This window comes from Oenanthe melanoleuca, chromosome 5 (genome assembly GCF_029582105.1).
Source record: "Oenanthe melanoleuca isolate GR-GAL-2019-014 chromosome 5, OMel1.0, whole genome shotgun sequence".
Taxonomy (NCBI): Eukaryota; Metazoa; Chordata; class Aves; order Passeriformes; family Muscicapidae; genus Oenanthe; species Oenanthe melanoleuca.
In genome coordinates, this window is record NC_079339.1 from 22,969,217 (window position 1) to 22,988,099 (window position 18,883).

The window sequence follows — 18,883 nt, forward strand, 5'->3', positions numbered from 1 at the left end:
GCTGGGCTCAGAGTGGTATGTTCCTTATCAGAGCATGTTTCTGGTTTTTTGAAAATGACCAGTTTGTACTTGATGGATTTAGTCCTTATTTTACTAGGGTGTTTTTATCTCAACAGGTGAGTTGCAAATTGATTCCTGAGAAACTAAGCACTGTTTCATAGTGCTCAAAAGCAAGGAGGTGAAGTGAGGTTAACAAAATGCAGGGCAGATCATCTCCTATTAGATGGTTTTTGTCAGGCTGCAAGGCACCCTCTTTTCATTTTAGCTGTGCTGTGTGGGGAAGGGAGCAGTGCTTTGCTAATGTCCAAAAGAATCTCAGGATGAGTTTGAGTCACAGGCAGCTCACTTGTGGAAGGTTAATTTTGCAAAGTAGTCTGATTTACCAAGAATTATATACTTTTTGTTTTCCCCATTCCTGAGTCCTGGCTTGATTCTCTTATGTAGCAGGCTCCAGTGGAGTTTCAGCAGCACTGAAGTGATTTTTGCAGATTAACCAGCAGTGCCTCACCGTTAGTTTTCTTCAGCTGCTGTAGATTTTTCCATAGTTTCTACTGCCAGAGTTTGAGACTGCTTATAGTCTGTGCTGAAATATCATCTAGCACAATACGTCTCTGAAAAACAAAGTTAAATAATACAAATATCATAGTGTATATGAGCTCCCAAAAGAGAATCAGTCTTATTGTAGCAAAACCCTTCTACAATTCAAAACATTTTTCTTTTTGAAATATTTTTCTGAGGCAATTTTGAATAAAGGGCAGATGTAATCTCTTAAGATATCATGACTGCTATGATATAAAGCTTCTGGGTAGACTCTCATTCTTTATTTTGTGTCCTGGTTTCCTTAAGGATATTATCTCAGGGAGGCTCCCTTGGGCTTTTGTTGGCAGACCTGGATAGTCTGATTGGTACCCTTTGAGGTGATTCTGTAGGTATTTACCTTTGTTTGGGAAAGAACTGCCACCAAGTTCACCAAAAAAACAGGCAGGCAGCTGGAGACATGACTGCTTTTGCAGGCAGGTCTGTTAAAACTTCGAATTGCTTCTCTTTGCCCAGTAAAAGGATCACAAAACTGATTCTTGGAACTTCTGCATCTGAAAAACGTTAGATAACCCTGTAGCATTCTCCACCTGCCCCCCTCCCCCAGGTTTGGTGTATCTTCTTAAGAAGGACTGAATAAATCTCTAGACCACCAAGGGGAGCCAGTCTGATTTTTTCAACAGTGTGGGAGACATAAAGCTATCTTTTAATGGGGCTAACACTTCTATCCTGCAACCAAAAAGTGCAGATATCTGTTGTTCTGTGTCTTTATTGTTATTCATAAAAGATCATCAAGTTCTGGATGCAAAACTTAAGCCGTGCCGTTGACAACTTTTGTTGGAAACTTTTGAAGGACTGCCACACTCATCTGATGGCAGGGAGCAACATTCAGTCAAGAACAAAGGTTTTCAGGATGGTTAGCTCCTTGTCCCTAAAATTAGGAAGTCAGAGGTGTATTTGCAGCAAATCTGTGACAGAGCTGACCTGTGTCCATAAAAACAGTCCATGACGAGGTCCTCAAAAGGGAGGCTGAATTTTGTGCCTAGCAAAGTATCAAGTATATTGTGGCAAGTGTAACACTGCACGTGTGTACACACTGAAGTTGCCTTGTTCACACCTGACTTTTAAGGCATATATTTTTCCTAAAGCTACTTGAGTCTGCTTCCTCCCAAGCTATCCAGCAGCAGTGTTTGTCTCGGGGGATGGCCAGGGAGGAAGGAGCCAGCCGAGGCATCCCGAGGCTGTGACTGCAGCCAATTGTCTCTCCCTGGGGTATTTATAAGCTGCATACTGGCGGGCAGGGGTGGGCAGTTGGCACCGTGACCTTGGGAGCTGGGCAGCCTGACTAGAATTCCTGGGAGCCACGTGAGCTGGACTGGCAGGAGCAGCTGCAGCCAATGGGGAGGAGACCAGCACTGGCTGTTCAGATTGAGTTTCACTCCTGTGGCTTGAGATTTTTCTCTCGCTGTCGTGCTTTTCCTCTTTGTTTACGGGATTGGACAGACGAATGCACTGATGGAGCTCTAGCAAGCAAGAGGTTTGCCTAGTGGATTTGGGATTCTGCCTTCAGTGCCGAGCAACCACTTCTTGCCATTGCCTACACAGCTCCAGCCCCCTGACATGGCTGGGCTTTTATGGCTCTGGGCCCTCTGAGCACACAACCCGCCCTCTTCTAGTGGGGCATTTTCCGTTGTGTTCTCTTGTAAGCACGTCCTTTTTGCTCTCCTTAGAGGTTAGTGTATGAGGCTTTTTAATCCATGGGAAATGGGTCAGGACCAGACAAAGCAACAGATAGAGAAAGGACTCCATCTTTACCAGTCTAATCAGACCGAAAAGGCCCTGCGAGTCTGGATGAGGGTTTTGGAGAAGTCTGCGGATCCTGCTGGCAGGTTTCGGGTTTTGGGTTGCCTCATCACTGCTCATGCAGAGATGGGCAGATACAAAGACATGCTGAAGGTAAGGTGACCTGGAGATGAATGCATGCCATTGTGTCACACCCACGATGGAAGGTGGCTGGATCAGAACCTGACGTGGGGGGTGTTTTGTGTGTGACAGAAAATACCGAGCGCATGTTCTGGGCTGCTGTAATCACTGTGCTCACCAAGAGCTCCAGCCCACAAGATACACAGAATATGATTTTTCACTGGGTCTGGTTCCTCGGGATTCCTGTTATTCCAGTTATTCATAGGAACCTCTCTTGATTATTTCCCACATACAGGCACACCATGTTATCAGGCTTCAGGAAAATGTATGAGAACAGGACCTTTGTCCACTACAAGCTGTTTACAGTATGTATGTCAGCATAAAAGAACTCCAACTGGATTCTGTAGAATAAGTATAGATCTTATGGAGACAAGTCTGTTATCTTGTTCAGCTTCTGGCTGATATCTAATATAGATTTTATATTGGGTTTTTTTAATTACAATTATTTGTTTGCCAGGGGCTGTTTAAGAGGGAAAGGAAGATGCTGTTTGGGTGAGGTAATTGAGACATCCCAGATGTCTCACAGCTGAGGTCAGAGAGCAGCATCCAGTTATCAAGACAGTATAGAAGAATGAAGGAAGGATATGGGGCCTTGATGGAAGAGTGGTTAAAAGCAGCTGAAGTTACATTTCAAGCGCATGAGGATAAACAGTTTAATTAAATGAGCAAAAAGAAGCTAGTGTGTGGATCTGAGAAGTAAGAGGATGTGTACAGAGAGCAGCAGGCAGCATTTGGGAGGGTGACTCAAGAATCTGTAAGACAAGGCAAGAGAGTGTTGTAATAGTCTTAAGAAACTATCCCAGCCTGAAATAGGGTCTTACTGAAGGGCTTTGATATTCTTGTCCCAATGTTTTGGGCTGCCTCTTACTTAGACTGGCTATCATTCAGCCTTTAGAACAAAACGTGAAAGAGGTGTCTACATCTCATTGAAAAGTTTTTGGTAGCTCGGTTTGAAATTGGAGTGGGGAGAGGGGCACATCTTACTGGTAAACCCATGCACATGTCAAAGCCCTATAATAAAACCAAATACTCAAGATGAAAAAGAAAGGAGAAGTATTAATACACTTGGAAAATATTTGAAGACAAACAATTCTGTTAAGTGGTGTGAAATTAAGTGCTGGAAAAAACAACAGACTGATTGGGGAAGAAAGAAGAGAAAAAGGGTAAGATGTAGCTACCTGAAGGAAATGCTGAAGACTTCATGGGGAAAAAAAAAAGGCAAAGGAGTGAGCTTTGTATACCTGAACATAATTCCTTACCTGAGAACAGAAAGTAGGATCAGAGTAGGTGAATTTTAGTTCTTCACAGTATTAGGAAGGAAAAATGGCTTCAGTCAAACTAAAGATTTTACACAGCAACTGGTCAAAGGATAGAGAAAGGAGAACTTTAGCAATAAGCCATTGAGAGGGGAAGTATCAGGAGAAAAAGGGTCAGAATTAAAGGCATGAAATAAAAAGTGATTTAAGAAGGGTTGTGATGCTCAACCTCTTTTGAGGGGGAAAAATTACTTCACACCAAGAAAAGAGGGTAATCAGGAAATACTGAAGAACTTGTGCAAAATTAAAGGAATGTGGGGAAGCATGAGCTGGTGCACATCACTGAGTCCTTGTAGGAGCTTTCCTAAATTGTAATGGAAGCTGAGAAGATTATTACAAACCAAACATACATACTTTATGGTTGGTGATGTTTGGGGATTTTGTTTCTTTTTGTTTGTTGGGTTTTGGTTTTTGGTTTTTTTTTTGTTTTTGTTATGTCTAAAAAATGTCAAATGTTCTAGTAGCCTAAATTATTACATGTAACCACTATATAAAAAGGAAGTAATTGATTCCCATGGAATTCACTATCCATAATCCTAACTGATAGTGTCTAATGAAAGTTGCTAGCTATTTACCTTTGCTACTGATACTAATTCAAGCCAGCAGTATGCTTTCTCCATAACAAAACATAAGAGTTACTGCTTAGAATAGTTTGCAGCCTGAAAGGGACTTCATTTCAGAGAACAGTATGCAACAAATCCTGGAGGTTATAGAACTAAAACTGTTCAGATCAAGACTGCAATTTCTTAGTAAAAAATTCATTAAAGAAGTAGCCTACTTTCTTCTATTAATAGGGTACTTTAATGACTTAGGAATTCCAGAGAAAGTGGGGTACTTTATACTGAGTGAAAGAAAACCGAACTGCATTGTGTCAGATGCTTCCTGTTTCTCCAGCTTCTCTTTAGGACTATTTAACAGCTATTTTCCCCTTACTGCCAGCCTAGCTCATCTTCCCTGCCCAGAGACTGTGTGAAGAGAGGGAGAGGTTAGTTCAGAGCCTTCATAGGCCTTTTAAACCACCAGATAACTCCTCGGTGCATACGATGCTTTCCATGTGCTGTTGGCCTTGTCTGCCCTGCTTAGAGATGAGCTTCTTCTCCAGTACAGGGCACTACTCTGTGGGTGCTTGAGCTGCATTTAGATAAACCACACACTTTTGTAAACACTATCTTATCTACTTGAAGTTTGCAGTGGTACAGATTGACACAGCACGGGAGCTGGAAGACCCAGATTTCCTTACAGAGAGCTACCTAAACCTGGCTCGCAGCAACGAGAAACTCTGCGAATTCCAGAAAACAATCTCTTACTGTAAGACGTGCCTGAACATGCAGGGTACCACGGTGAGCCTGCAGCTGAATGGCCAGGTGAGCCTCAGCATGGGCAATGCCTTCTTGGGCCTCAGCATCTTCCAGAAGGCGTTGGAGTGCTTTGAGAAAGCTTTACGCTACGCACACAACAACGATGACAAGATGCTGGAATGTCGAGTCTGCTGCAGCCTGGGCAACTTCTACACCCAGATAAAGGTACAGTAACTAAGGGACAGAAGGGTGATTGTCCTACAGGTTCAGGGAGGTTGGAAACCACCTGAACTCCAGCCTTGTCTTTCCTATAGGAAGTGGAGTACTGAGAGAGCACTGTAAGCTAAAATCCCTTTGCAAAATCCAAATGGAGTACTCTCCTCCACAGTAAGGATGGGAGGATTAGTGTCATGTTTGTACAGCACTGCAGCAGCAGCTGTGAATATGTGTGTTGAAAAGATCAAACTTAGCTTCAAAGAAGATCACATCAGAGACACAGGGCTGGCAGCCAAAACTCATGGATTCTCTATTTCTACCACTGTTGTAGGGAAAGAGCTGCCTGCAAGCAGCTGTAGGTAAAACCAGACAGGGACTGAGCACAGGGGTGATTTGCCAGTTCTAACTTCTGGTACAAACAGCAAAAAATAGGTTTTCTCACAAAGTCCCTATTTCTTCACTCATAGAAGTCTCATCCGGTGAAGTGTGGTGACCAAAAATAAAGAAACTAACATGGTGCTGAATACTTTACAGGTGTGAAATAAGAAGGGAGAAAGGAAACTTGAGAAGTTGTGGTTTCCTTTGTGCATTGTGGAGAATTAAAAAAATATGAGGAATTTTTCACTTCTGTGGTTTCATTCAACTTACTTGAGAATGGTTTTAGATATTTAGATCAGTTTTACATAATTATTGTAAAATAAGATTTACTTCTAACGTGCTTTAAATGCAAAAAATATTAAAATGTATTATGTTTAAATTAAATTAAATATTTAATACTTAATTTTAAATTAAAATTTAGTATTTAAAAATAAATGTATAATGTTTAAAAATTAAAATGCATTATTACTTATTGTGAATTTTATGAGGCCATGAGTCTTAGTTCCTCTTTCCTGCAATGATGGATAATGAGCTTCTTGGAGATCCCAACTCACATCCATTTTCATGGAGAAAATGAAGGCATCATGTAGATGTTACAAGTAGAGATGATGTAAGAGCAGAGAAAGCTTTCAGCCTTTGCTTTTAGAGGAGGGTAAGTGGTTCCTGCAGAATAAAGTTAATGGCATACTACATAAAATTCATTTGCTGGGTCATTGCCCCAGTGTCCTGAACCCAGAGAATAACATGAATTGGTATATGGCAATTCCACCTTTCACAGTTTGATATCCACCAACATAGTGCCCGTGGAAGAGGAGCAGCATGAGTTTAAAGATGTACAGAAATCTGGTAGCTGTTGCAGTGCTAGTAAATAAAAATAGTTGGGCTTTTTCCTTCTCTCCGCTTTGCTTTGTTTTTGCTGTGACTGCTGTCTGTGTGCTTGTCTGCCTTGCAGGACTATGAGAAAGCCCTGTTTTTCCCCTGCAAAGCTGCTGAACTGGTGAATGATTACGGGAAGGGCTGGAGCCTGAAGTACCGCGCCATGAGCCAGTACCACATGGCCGTGGCCTATCGCAAGCTGGGGCGCCTGGCAGATGCCATGGACTGCTGCGAGGTACGGCTGTGGGGGGCTCTGCCAGGGCCTCCTGCCACAGGGCACACACCCTGCCACTCACTCTTGGCTTTAGATCTTCCTGCTGCCTTCCAGTCCTAGAGCTGTGGTTTCTGTAGCCCAGGAGGCTTCAGAATTTGGGTGTATGAATGGCCCTCGGTTAGGAATGTGAAAAAGATTTCCCTTGCCTTAAAAGATGGTGCCACTTCTTTGGAGCTGATCAGAGTGCAAAGTCACAGCCTTGTTGTTTTGAAGCAGGAACAAGCCCTTCTACTGACCAGAGGCAATTTCTTTCAGGAGTCCATGAAGATTGCCCTGCAGCACGGTGACCGGCCGCTGCAAGCACTGTGCCTGCTCTGCTTTGCAGATATCCACCGCAGTCGCAGAGACGTGCAGGTACAGCTCCTTCCTGCCAGGAAGGAGAGAGGGAATAGCAAGAGGGCATCAAAAGCAGTTCATAGCAAAGCATGTGTTTTCCTCCCTGCTTCTGCAGACAGCCTTCCCTCGGTATGATTCTTCCATGAGCATCATGACAGAGATTGGAAACCGCCTGGGCCTGATCCAGGTGCTGCTAGGTGTGACTAAGTGCTGGATGATTCAAAAGGAGCTGGACAAGGTCAGTTATAAACTTGTTTCTACAGAAGCTGGTAGGACAAGGTTAGAGCACAGTCTTGTACTGCACTTCGGTGAGGGTACAGTTCAGAAGAGACCTGTACCCCCTTGGTTCTACCAACAGGGTCTGTGGCTTGTAGAGTTATATTTCTCTGAATGGTCTCCCTCAGCCAGAAATTTGTTACTGATGGTAGGAGCATCCATTCTGACTCAGACTGCTAAATTACAGAATTGCCTCATTAGTCAATCCTGATGACTTTAAAGCTCTATGCTGAGAAACCAGCACTGGAGGAAGGAAGCCTTATGCTCTGAAATAGATTCCCCTGCCTACTTTTTAGTTATATGACTAAGCTCATTGATGTGCTAATGATGTTTAGGCAGCTCTACAGCTCCACCATGTGCTTTGCAAGCAAATGTGGCATAAAATTCCTGGAGAAACTTTGACAGTCTATAAACTCTGATATAGAGATGTGAGAGCAGGAATTTATTGGGGGATAGACAACCAATCAATATAGAATAATGGGGTGAAGTTGCTTATTTTGAAAATGCATAGGCATTGTATGTGTTTTAAAGACCAGGCTGCACTAGATGCAGCACGTTGCACGGCAGGAACATTACTTGGCCACAGAAGGAAATGCTCAAAGGTTAGCTCTGAACAACCTGCAGTACTGCACAGTGCCACATCAAGATGCTGATGTGGCACTGTGCCAAGACTGGGTCTAAATATGATGAAAATTCACTCTTATCACTCGTATTGAGACACCAAGAATTTTAGCTCAAATGAAGCATCCCAGATATCCGTATGTCCAGTATATGTCAGAATAAACAAGTTCAGGGTGCTGTCAGCATCCAAGTGCTTCCTTCAGGGAATCAGTTGGGTGAGACACACATGCAACCTCAGTAAGTAAACACAATGTTTGTTAGCAATGGAAGAAGAAACTGTGGACTTGAAAGGTTTCTCTCAGTGTCAAAAAACAGGACAGGACACAGCAGGTAGGCCTCTGCAGGAGAGAATATTCAGGGCATTCATCAAACCCTTACACTCTCTGATTCTATCTTGAGCCACTGTCAGCCTCTGATATCAAGCAGCTCTCACAAGCACATCACATGATGAAGGCTTGCACAGAATTCTAATCTCACCAAATCCCACAGAAGAAGAAAGTGGAGGAATCTTGTATTCTATCCTAGGCATTAGAGGGAAGTCTGCCATACTGGGTCAGGGACCTTATGTCTGTTGACCAAATGTGACCTCCTTAGATGTCACAACCCTGAATATTCACCCAAGCCTGTTCTTCAACTTGCCAGGCCCAGTTTCCATTTCTCATGATACTCATCCCACTTGCAGATTCCCTGTTTCAGTCCAAGTTTGTTTGGCCAGTTAGTCCATTTCATTTGTATGTAATGTAATCAATGCTATTCCAGATCCTCCCAGGCTGCTCACATCTTGCTTGCCCTCATTCTCATATTTGTCCAAGACAAACTGTCCCCAGACTTGTCAACATATTTTCCCCTACCCCACACATTTCACTTTGATTCACTGTCATTAATTTCAGGAGTTTCCAGTACATACTCAGTCTTCCTAAGCACAGTTCTCAGTTATATTCTCCCTGCTGGTCTTCAGTTCCTGCTTCCCTCTCCTACCATTTCCTTACCCTAAGCTGTTGCTGCCACCACAAGTCTAATGCTATCTCCTTTGCATTCACACTGAATTTTTGCATCTCATCTGGTCCCCTCCTCCTACAATAGCAGTAACACCAAATTACAGGGTAACATTTTTGTAACATGCATCACAAGGGAGACCTCTTCGCCCCCTTGGACAAATAGGAAGCAGGTCTCAACGGTTCTGGAAAAGAGAGACTAATTATCAGAACAGAAAGGAACACTGTGACATCTAGGGGAAAGCAGGGACTCATTTGGTATGACAGCTGCTATGCTAAATATTTCCTTCAGATTTATAAAATGGATAGCAGAACACTCCAACATCACACCATGTGTAAGTAAGGCAAGGTCGATATATGAAGAGCAGGGAAAAAATGGATGAGTGTGGTGTATTGGTGCTGGTGATCCCTTTCCTCACCTCTGGTACAAACTGGAAATTTGAAATTGGAGTTGCCCAACAATTAGGGCCTGCAAGGTAAGATGGGGACAAGGTTTGCTTTGCTTGTGCTCCATCCCAGCCCCAAATGAGCATGTGGGACTGAGTTTAAATTAGTCTGTATTCTCTCTGTTTGGGGACCAGCCTCTGCCAACATTGACACTGAGCATCTGCAACAGAAATGTAACCCTTGAATTACTTGTGGTCTTTCAGAAACCAACCTTTTCTCATGGATTAACTTTAGGGAAGGGAGGGAAATCTGCCCTTCCAAAAAAACTTTCTTGATTCTCCAGAGTTGCAGGGATGCTTGTTTATCCAAATATTACTCTGTACCTCCTTACCTCTTTTTTAAAAATAATTCTCATAGGACATTCATACAAGCCTATCTTTTATGTATTTGACTGACAACTAACGACCAGTGCTCTCAATTCGCAGGCTCTGGAAAGCATTGAAAAGGCACAGGAGCTGGCAGAGGGACTAGGGAACAAGGTAAGATCCTACAGCTTCTTTTCAGCACACTTCACAGTCTTGTGTCAGGCAATGTAAGATATCAAACACTGAAGTATCCAGACTTCTTGTTGCTCATTAGCATTCCTATTAACCAGTGAGAGCTTGGGATTTCATTCGTCATGAAGTGTTTGGTTGTGGGAAGTTGTACAGATAATCATCAGTATGCAGGTCTGAAAAGTGAGTGAGGAGTCACAATGGATAGGCAAAGGGGAGTGGGAAGCAGCGAAAATGGGGTGTGAAACAGGCAGAGAACTAGAGGATTAGAGGTCTTTTCCTGAAAACCATTTTTGCCCTGAGTAGCTACTGAACTGTGTGCTGGCTGGAGGCAGAGGAAAGCGAAATACACTCTATGACAGGGGTAGCTCAGGGAAACCATGAGTGGAAGAGCTGCCGAGCTCTCAAATTTGGTATTATCTTTTGTGACACAAAAGAGAAGGGTTAATGGCAGGAAGTGTTGAGACCTGCAGATGTTTCTCCAGCTGGCTGAGGGGGCTGTGGCATTCCCACTCTGTTTCTGGTCTGTGTTCACCCTGTTGTTCACTTATGTTTCTGTCCTCCACGTGCAGCTCGGCTTGCTGAAGCTGCACTGCCTGTGTGAAAGGATCTACCGCACCAAGGAGCAGCAGCAAGAGCTGCGTGACCATGTAGTGAAGTTCCATGAATGTGTGGAGGAGATGGAGCTCTACTGTGGCATGTGTGGAGAGTCCATTGGGGAGAAGAACAACCAGCTCCAGGCACTACCTTGCTCCCACTTCTTCCACTTGAAGTAATTAGCTGGAAATATTATTGTATGACATTAGCCATGGGAAAGAGCAGCTTATGCCCACAGTAGTCCTATGCATGCTGTTCCCCAGGTCTTTGTCTTGATTACCTGCTCACCTTTGTCCTGATCCTGCCTTGCAGGATCCCATTGCAGTGCTAAGAGGCTTACAGCCTTGGAGGGTGAGATTTAGCCATCATATCCATCACACTCCCACTTGTCCTCTAGATGGTTATTCACTGATGTCCTTGCTTTTGTAGGTGGTCAAGCCAGTTCACAGATTATTAGATTCCTCCTGGGGAATCAGTTCTTTGCTCGCAGGGGCAGGTTGGATTTTTCCCGAGTTCCCTCACTTCCTCCCTTGGCTAGTGGCACACAGAGGTAAAGCTGTTCAGCCAATTATCAGGCTACTGCCATGAAATAAGTTAGCATTTAATTGTAGAAGAAACATGAGTGTTGCAAAACACATTAATCTGAAAACTAAGAACGTAATAACAAAGTCTCACACTGACACCAGAATTAGGACCAAACTACTGGTCAGGGAGAGATGCCCGACGAGCTCTGGAGACTTGTCTCCAGCAGTACAGGAACAAATTTTTGTAGAGGAATCTGCCGATGGGAAAGCGCTACAGTCCGTGTCCGTGGCGGGAGGGCGCAGGGAAGCAGCAATGGCCTGGGGGAGCCCCGAGCCGAGCCGAGCCGAGCCGAGCCGAGCCGAGCCGAGCCGAGCCGAGCCGAGCCGAGCCGAGCCGAGCCGACGCGCCCTCCTCCCGTTGCAGGTGCCTCCAGACCAACGGGACCCGCGGCTGCCCCAACTGCCGCCGCCTCTCGGTGAAGCCCGGCTACGTCTGAGCGCCCACGGACGGAGCCGCTCGCGGGCCCCTCGGGCTGTGCCTGGCGGGGGCGGCCCCGCCCAATCCCTCCCCTCGCTCTGTGTACGGGCACTGACTGTAATAAAGCGTTTCTCCGGGACACCGCCCCGTCTGCGTCCAGCGCCGGGCCCCGCCCCGCGATGGCGGCGCCGCCATCACTCAGCAGGTTTGGGGGCGGCACGTGACCCGGCGGCAGCTCCCGCCCCGCCGACAGATTCGGCACGGCCGCGGGCGGCGCGGGCCGCGATCGGGGCGGCGGCGGCAGCGCCGGGGGACGGGAGGGTGCGCGGAAGCCCCGGGCCGCAAGTCCCGCCCGGGGCGCTGCCCCCGCCCTGCTCCGCCGGGAAGCCGCGGTGCGGAATCTGCCGCTCCCAACCCGCCGCGCCGTGCGCGCCCCCGCGGGCCGGCGGCAAGATGGCGTCGGTGTGGGATGAGTCGGAGGTGAGGGGCCGGGGGTGACGGGGCCGGGGGCGGCGGGGCCGGGGCGAGCCGCGGGCCGGGCCGAGGGTGACGCTGCCGTTGTGCCCCGCAGGACGGCGTCGGCGAGGAGGTGCTGAAGATGTCCACGGAGGAGATCGTGCAGCGCACCCGCCTCCTCGACAGCGAGATCAAGGTAGCGGCGGGGCCGCGCCGGGCCGGGGAGCGGAGCCGGGCCGGGGAGCGCAGCCGGGCCGAGCCGCACTCCCGGGAGCTCTGTGCTGCTGTTGTTCGGGGCGGGCGGGTTAGCACAGCCACGGGAACAGCAAAAAAATAAACACGGTTATTTGAATCGAGATGGGCAGATTGAGGAATACTGAACCGCGGAGGCAGGGAAGAATCACGGGCAGAGCATGGACGTGTGGAAGCTGAGGGGCCGGCTGTTCAATGCAGCCACGGATGCTTTATCTAAATTACAGAGACCCTCCCTGCTCGTAGGCGCAGGGGAGGGGGAAGGCTGTTCTGTGGCATAAGTGTGGTAGGATCCTTGGGTAATTCAGGTTGGAAGGGACTGGAGCAGACCTCCAGGACAAACTCCTTCTCAAAGCAGGGTCAGCCATAACCCAGGCTACTCAGGGCTCTATCCTTTTGGATCTTGAAAGCCTTTAAAGACAGATATTGCACGGCTTCGCAGAGTTTTCAGTGCTACTGCTTGATAGACCTCGTGAGGATAAAGATTTGCTTTGCATACAGAGCCGCAGCTGTTTCAGTCTTTGTTATTTCATCTGCCCACTGCATACTCCTGTTCAGTCTCTTTGATACCTCCTTCCCCAGCAGTTCTGTTTTCCAGCAGAACAAACTCTCCTCCCTCAGCTGTTTCTCACAGGCCCCATGCTCCAGCCCCCAGCCATCTTGGTGGCCCTAAACTCAGTCCTGTTTATCAGTGTCTTTGCTATGTGGGCGGACACCAAAACTGGACTGAGTGCTCTAGGTAGGACCTAAAAGTATTGAATAAAGGGGACTGAACACTTCTCTCCATCTATTGCCTAAAGTCCTGATAGTACAGCCCAGGATGCAGTTTGCCACCCTTGCTGGCTCCTGTTCAGTTTATTGTCATATGGAGACCCCCAGGTCCATTCCTCAGCCTGACAGTCACCAGTATGTGCCACTGCAAGGTGCACGTCCCTCCCTGGTGCGGGGCTTTGCATGTGTCCTCATATTTTGTAAGGCTTCTGTGTGGCAGCTCTGCCCTTGAACGCAGAGACTATACCCCCCAGTTTGGTGTCATCTGCAAACATTGTGAGAAAGCAGTTCATCTTCTTGCTTGTTAATTTGTGAAGATGTTAAGTAGATAGACCTGTCTTGAGATAGACATGTTTTGCATAAAAGAGCACTTAAAAATTTAGAATGTTTGCTGCCATAGCAGCATCTCAACAGCAGAACTGAGATAAAATATTTCATAAATTCTACAGAATAACCTCATTCTATACTGCTTCAGGCCCCACAAGTAATTCTGACTTACTAATGTATTTTATTATTCTTTAGAGACAGTAAAGGTAATGCATGTCTTATTTTTAAATTGCAGAATATAGTAAGGAGTAGAAGTAGCCTTCTTCATTTTATAGTAAGAGCATTATAGTTGTAAAACGTTTCTTAGAACCCTCCATTCACATTGTTTTCCTTGAATGTTTTCTAGGCTGTTTTATTAAATAAAATATATTAAGTTTTTTGCATTTTTATTTAACAGATTCTGTATTGACTCCTGTAACAGTCTGTCCTGTGAACACAGCACAGGACTGTGTTACAGCACAGGACTTTTAAAAAGATAGTTTCTTAGTGTAGACTGGATTTCCCCATTGAACAGAATCACATACATCAATTCAGATGTGACCAGTTCTCCTGAGATCTCTCAGTGCTCAGCCACTTCAGTGGGGATCACAAAGTGTGTATTTGCACACTGTGTGACTAACCAGGAAAGGGAGAAAAGGCCTGTTGGTGTCAGCCAGACAGCACTGCAGACACCTGTGCTGGTACCTTAGTGTTGGCTGGAAATGTACTCACTCTTGTATGGGGAGTACTGAACTTTTTTTCTTAGCAGGTTTTTTTTTTTCATAACAGGTAGTAGGATCATAGAATAGTTTGGGTTGGAAGGGACCTTTAAAGGCCAACTCCTGCCATGAGCAGGGATGTCTTTAACTAGAGTAGGTTGCTCAGAGTCCTGTCCAGCCTGGTCTTGAATGTTTCCAGGGATGGGGCATCCACCATGTTTCTGGGCCACCTGTTGCAGTGTTTTACTATCCTTACTGTAAAAAGAATTCTTAGATCTAGTGTAAATTTACTCCCTTGAAGTTTAAAACCCTTACCCCTTGTCCTGTTGCAATAGGTCTTACTAAAAAGTCTGTCCTCATCTTTCTTACAAGATACCTTTAAATACAGAAAGGCACCATGAGGTCTTCCTGGAGCCCTCTCTTCTCCAGGCTGAATCATAGAGTGGTTTGGGTTGCAAAGGACTTTAAAGATCATGAAGTTCCAGCCACCTTGCAAAACATAACTAAAATAGGTGTGTATGTTTAGTTATTTCTGTATCTGGATATATTAAAAGATCAAACCAAATCACAGTTGTCATATCTGGGCCATATTGTTATATAGGTCACATTGCAACCCTCTAAGCTGTTGCACTGATTAGGTTGAGGCTACCAGGTGACACTGGGAAGAAATTATATGGGGTTATTGATTAGTTAGAGACCAGAATGGACTGTGTAGCCTTGATTCCTAACAAATTTTGGCTAGTTTGCTGGCTTTGCTTTTTTTTTTATATTAGATTTCCCTTAATTCCTCAGATTTCTGTAACTGTTTGCTTTTGAAATAATCTATTAATTTTTTCTTGCCTCAATCTTCTGACACTATTCTGTTTTCTTTCTTCTGTGTACCAATTGCAGATCATGAAGAGTGAGGTACTGAGAGTGACCCACGAGCTCCAGGCCATGAAAGACAAGATCAAAGAGAACAGTGAGAAGATCAAAGTTAACAAAACCCTGCCATACCTTGTTTCCAATGTTATTGAGGTGAGGGTGCTGGGCTCTTACATAGTGACATGAGAAGTGTGTGCAGTTTATAGTGGCAGGGAGGAAGGCAGGGAACTCATCAGGGATTCAAGACCTGAAGTATTCTCAGACTACCAATGCTGCCAGAGCCGGGACTTTCAGGTTTTTCTGTTGGTCTTATTTGTGACCTAGAAATGCATGTCTCTTGCCCACTTGTTCTCTGGGTCATTGCTTAGGCTTTGGGTCTGTGCCTAACAACCATCAGAAAGTGACACAGCCCTTCTGAGTGTAAACTTGAGCAACTGAAATTGGACACATGCTCTCTGAAACTTGTGAAATAGCAAATGAAAGGCTGTGGCTCTATTACTCCATCACATTCTTTCTGTAATTCAGTAATTTTGATGATAGGAAAAAGAATGCTGATAGTTCACTATTAAAAATGGGATTGGTGATTGGTTTGTACTACTGTTTGAAAACTTAGTGAGCTTAAACCTTAATGTGAGCTGCTGTATGGGAGAAGGAACCAGTGCCATTAGCTACTACTTTGTTCTATATTTTGTAACATCTTTCTATGCACTATTGTGTGGTGCTTCATAAGGAAAGGAAGAAATCAATTTTTACAGGAGGGTTTTAATGTGTTCAGGATTCTACTGCTGATTGATGATGGAAAGTTTTATTTCTTCCAATGCATGTCATGTTAGAAGCATTAATCCTGGGGCCATCCTGCTAGCCTGGTTACACTGTCATGAACTCTTTCACCCTGGTTTTCAGTTGCTGGATGTTGACCCAAATGACCAGGAGGAGGATGGAGCAAACATTGACTTGGATTCCCAGAGAAAGGGCAAGTGTGCTGTGATCAAGACCTCTACACGTCAGGTAAGACCCATGTGCCCAACCAGGTGTGAGGAGTGATGCAAAGGATTTTCTCCTGGTACAACTGGTTTTGCTCACTTTGATTTCTTTCTTACAGACATATTTCCTGCCTGTTATTGGGTTGGTTGATGCTGAGAAGTTGAAGCCTGGAGATCTGGTGGTGAGTGATTCTATGGTGATAGTTAGGTATGACAGTGGCCAGAAAATTGCACATTTTCTGGCAAAAGAAAGACAAATCTGTCCAGATTTCTCCAAGATCATTTCTCTACTAGAATTTTAATAGAAAGATATTATGGGTTCAATTAGATTTGTAGTAAAGAAAAGCAGTTTGGGGCATATGTCCTTTATATATACAATTAGGTGCTGAAAGTTTAGAGACCACTTAGTAAGTTTTTTAAACCCTGTCTTTCTGTTGTAAATAAACCAAACCATTCGTTTAAAATGTGGAGGGTTGACTGTGGCATTGTCCTCTCTGCCAAGCTGGGGTGATTTGATGATTGCCAGTGTCAAAGCTAGTTATTCCTGCATCCTTAAGTTCTAGTAAATCAGCTTTGATTGCATGCTTATTTAGTGCTGAGGGACCTGTTAAAAGCAAAGGACTTGTGTTTACAGGGCGTGAACAAAGACTCTTACTTGATCCTGGAGACTCTGCCTACTGAGTATGATTCACGGGTGAAAGCCATGGAGGTGGATGAGAGGCCCACAGAGCAGTACAGTGACATCGGGGGGCTGGATAAACAAATCCAAGAGGTAATACTTTTGTATGGTTTCTGGTGTGCCTGTGGACAAGTCTTTGAACTTCAACTCAAAAGCAGACAGCCTGGATCCGTGGAGAAGAATGGGCTTATGTATTAATATTTTTCTTTTGTTGTAGCTCGTGGAGGCCATTGTCCTGCCGATGAATCATAAGGAGAAATTTGAAAATTTGGGCATACAGCCACCCAAAGGAGTCCTTATGTATGGGCCTCCAGGAACAGGGAAGACACTTTTAGCTCGAGCATGTGCTGCCCAGACCAAGGTAAAAGGAACCTGTGAAAGTGTGTGCTGCTGTAGAATAGTTCCTGACAAAGAGTAAGAACACCTCCAGGGGAAGAAGGTCACACACGCAAATTGGTGTTACAAAGGCTGGGATTTTCCTGTCTATTTGCTTGCTTGCTTGCTTGTTTTAATTAAGGCTTCTTATAGTACTCAGAAGTGACCCTATTGTGAAATGATGCCTAAGATTGATTCTCTTTCACTTCCCAGGCCACGTTCCTGAAGCTGGCAGGTCCACAACTTGTGCAGATGTTCATCGGCGATGGAGCGAAGCTGGTACGCGATGCCTTTGCTCTTGCGAAGGAAAAGGCTCCTTCCATCATCTTCATTGATGAACTGGATGCCATTGGCACTAAAAGGTGAGCTGTAGTCCATGTTGTCAAGTTCTTGGGAGCTGCCTAGCAGCCTCCTTTGCCTGTGTATGTAAGCAGAACCTTTTAAAGCGTGGCTTACTTGGGCTCAGGAGCAAAGTTTGTCAGACTTGCGATCTGTCTGATAGCCTCCTGCTGCATAAAACTGTTTTCTGATCACTGCAGCAGGCACCTGGAGATTTTCACCCTTATTTACTAAATGGGCATAGATAACATAAGCCCCATTCAGCTGTAAGGACTAAATAAGTCTTAGGTGCTGCTGACAGTTATTCTAGTTGCAGTCCTCATCATGGTAGGACTGTAGTTTCAAGGAAAAATTTGGATCACCTCAGCTAAAGAGCATGAACTGCAGTCATTCTGTGTTTTGATGTGATTAAAAACATAGGGACAGGGTGGTCAGGTTCACACTGACAGTTTTACCCTTGTTTCCCCTCAGGTTTGACAGTGAGAAGGCCGGTGACCGGGAGGTGCAGAGGACCATGCTGGAGCTGCTTAATCAACTTGATGGTTTCCAGCCCAACACACAAGTCAAGGTTGGGAGCTAGCAGAGTGTGCTGCTGAGGTCCAGGGTGCACTAGCAGGGGATGGAAAACAATGTCCAGGGAAGAAGCTTGGTGAATCTTTGGGGAGAAGAGGCCTGTCTTCCAGGTGCCTCACACTGATGATCCTACTTCTACTTAGGTGATTGCTGCAACCAACCGGGTTGATATCTTGGACCCAGCTTTGCTCCGCTCTGGACGACTGGATCGGAAGATTGAGTTCCCCATGCCTAATGAAGAGGCCAGAGCCAGAATTATGCAGATTCATTCACGCAAAATGAATGTCAGGTATGGCCTTCTGGGGCTCTTTTTGTCACTCAGTGGTACCTCAGGGCTGAGAAGTGGTTGGCAGTCATTCATTGAGAGCTCACTGTAGGGCTGAGGAAGCTCCCTGCGGTGCTTATTCTATTTGGTACATGCTCTCAGACTTTTTTTCCCATTTGCTCCTATCAGCCCTGACGTGAACTATGAGGAACTGGCTCGCTGCACAGATGATTTTAATGGAGCCCAATGCAAGGCTGTGTGTGTTGAAGCGGTAAGTATTCCTCCATAGGAATGGCACTGATGGGAGGGAAATGTGAAAGGTAGCATGGAGTCATTATTTGGAACTGGTGTGGTGCTCACATTGCCTCGCTAAATACTGTCTCATTGGGCAGGGAATGATTGCCCTCCGCCGTGGAGCTACAGAGCTCACCCACGAGGACTACATGGAAGGAATCTTGGAGGTTCAAGCAAAGAAAAAAGCCAATCTGCAGTACTATGCCTGATCCCTGCCCAGTCAAGGTTGTGGCCTTGGCAGAGGACAGGAGTAGGCTGGACTGTATCACTTACTTTCTGTCTGGAAAAAATAAAACATTTCTTCCCTTTAAAAACAAATCCGTGATGTGTTGGGGCCATTGCCCTTGCTCAGTGGTTCCAC

General features: G+C 45.4%; 2 protein-coding genes across 2 annotated transcripts; both read left to right on the forward strand.

The window, feature by feature from the left end:
- Positions 1-1,998: 1,998 nt before the first annotated feature.
- RAPSN (receptor associated protein of the synapse) lies at positions 1,999-11,784 on the forward strand. Its single transcript, XM_056492581.1, has 8 exons — positions 1,999-2,493; positions 5,021-5,359; positions 6,681-6,839; positions 7,134-7,232; positions 7,330-7,452; positions 9,979-10,032; positions 10,620-10,819; positions 11,593-11,784. The coding sequence occupies exons 1-8, from the start codon at positions 2,278-2,280 to the stop codon at positions 11,663-11,665; spliced, it is 1,263 nt and encodes a 420-aa protein (XP_056348556.1). The 5' UTR covers positions 1,999-2,277; the 3' UTR covers positions 11,666-11,784.
- A 315-nt stretch (positions 11,785-12,099) lies between these two features.
- PSMC3 (proteasome 26S subunit, ATPase 3) lies at positions 12,100-18,731 on the forward strand. The gene is made up of 12 exons (XM_056493307.1): positions 12,100-12,126; positions 12,218-12,406; positions 15,042-15,167; positions 15,918-16,022; positions 16,117-16,179; positions 16,632-16,769; positions 16,894-17,037; positions 17,265-17,413; positions 17,862-17,958; positions 18,107-18,252; positions 18,418-18,499; positions 18,621-18,731. Exons 1-12 carry the CDS (start codon positions 12,100-12,102, stop codon positions 18,729-18,731), a joined length of 1,377 nt encoding a protein of 458 aa, XP_056349282.1.
- The last annotated feature ends 152 nt before the right edge of the window (positions 18,732-18,883 follow it).

Bases quoted from the DNA above. Each gene is read 5' to 3' on its own strand.
- PSMC3 (XM_056493307.1), top strand. From the start codon at position 12,100: ATGGCGTCGGTGTGGGATGAGTCGGAG. The intron at 16,023-16,116 runs GTAAGACCCATG...TCTTTCTTACAG, and splicing joins TCAAGACCTCTACACGTCAG to ACATATTTCCTGCCTGTTAT. The intron at 17,959-18,106 runs GTTGGGAGCTAG...ACTTCTACTTAG, and splicing joins AGCCCAACACACAAGTCAAG to GTGATTGCTGCAACCAACCG.
- RAPSN (XM_056492581.1), top strand. From the start codon at position 2,278: ATGAGGCTTTTTAATCCATGGGAAATGGGTCAGGACCAGACAAAGCAA. The intron at 6,840-7,133 runs GTACGGCTGTGG...AATTTCTTTCAG, and splicing joins ATGCCATGGACTGCTGCGAG to GAGTCCATGAAGATTGCCCT. The intron at 7,453-9,978 runs GTCAGTTATAAA...CTCAATTCGCAG, and splicing joins TTCAAAAGGAGCTGGACAAG to GCTCTGGAAAGCATTGAAAA.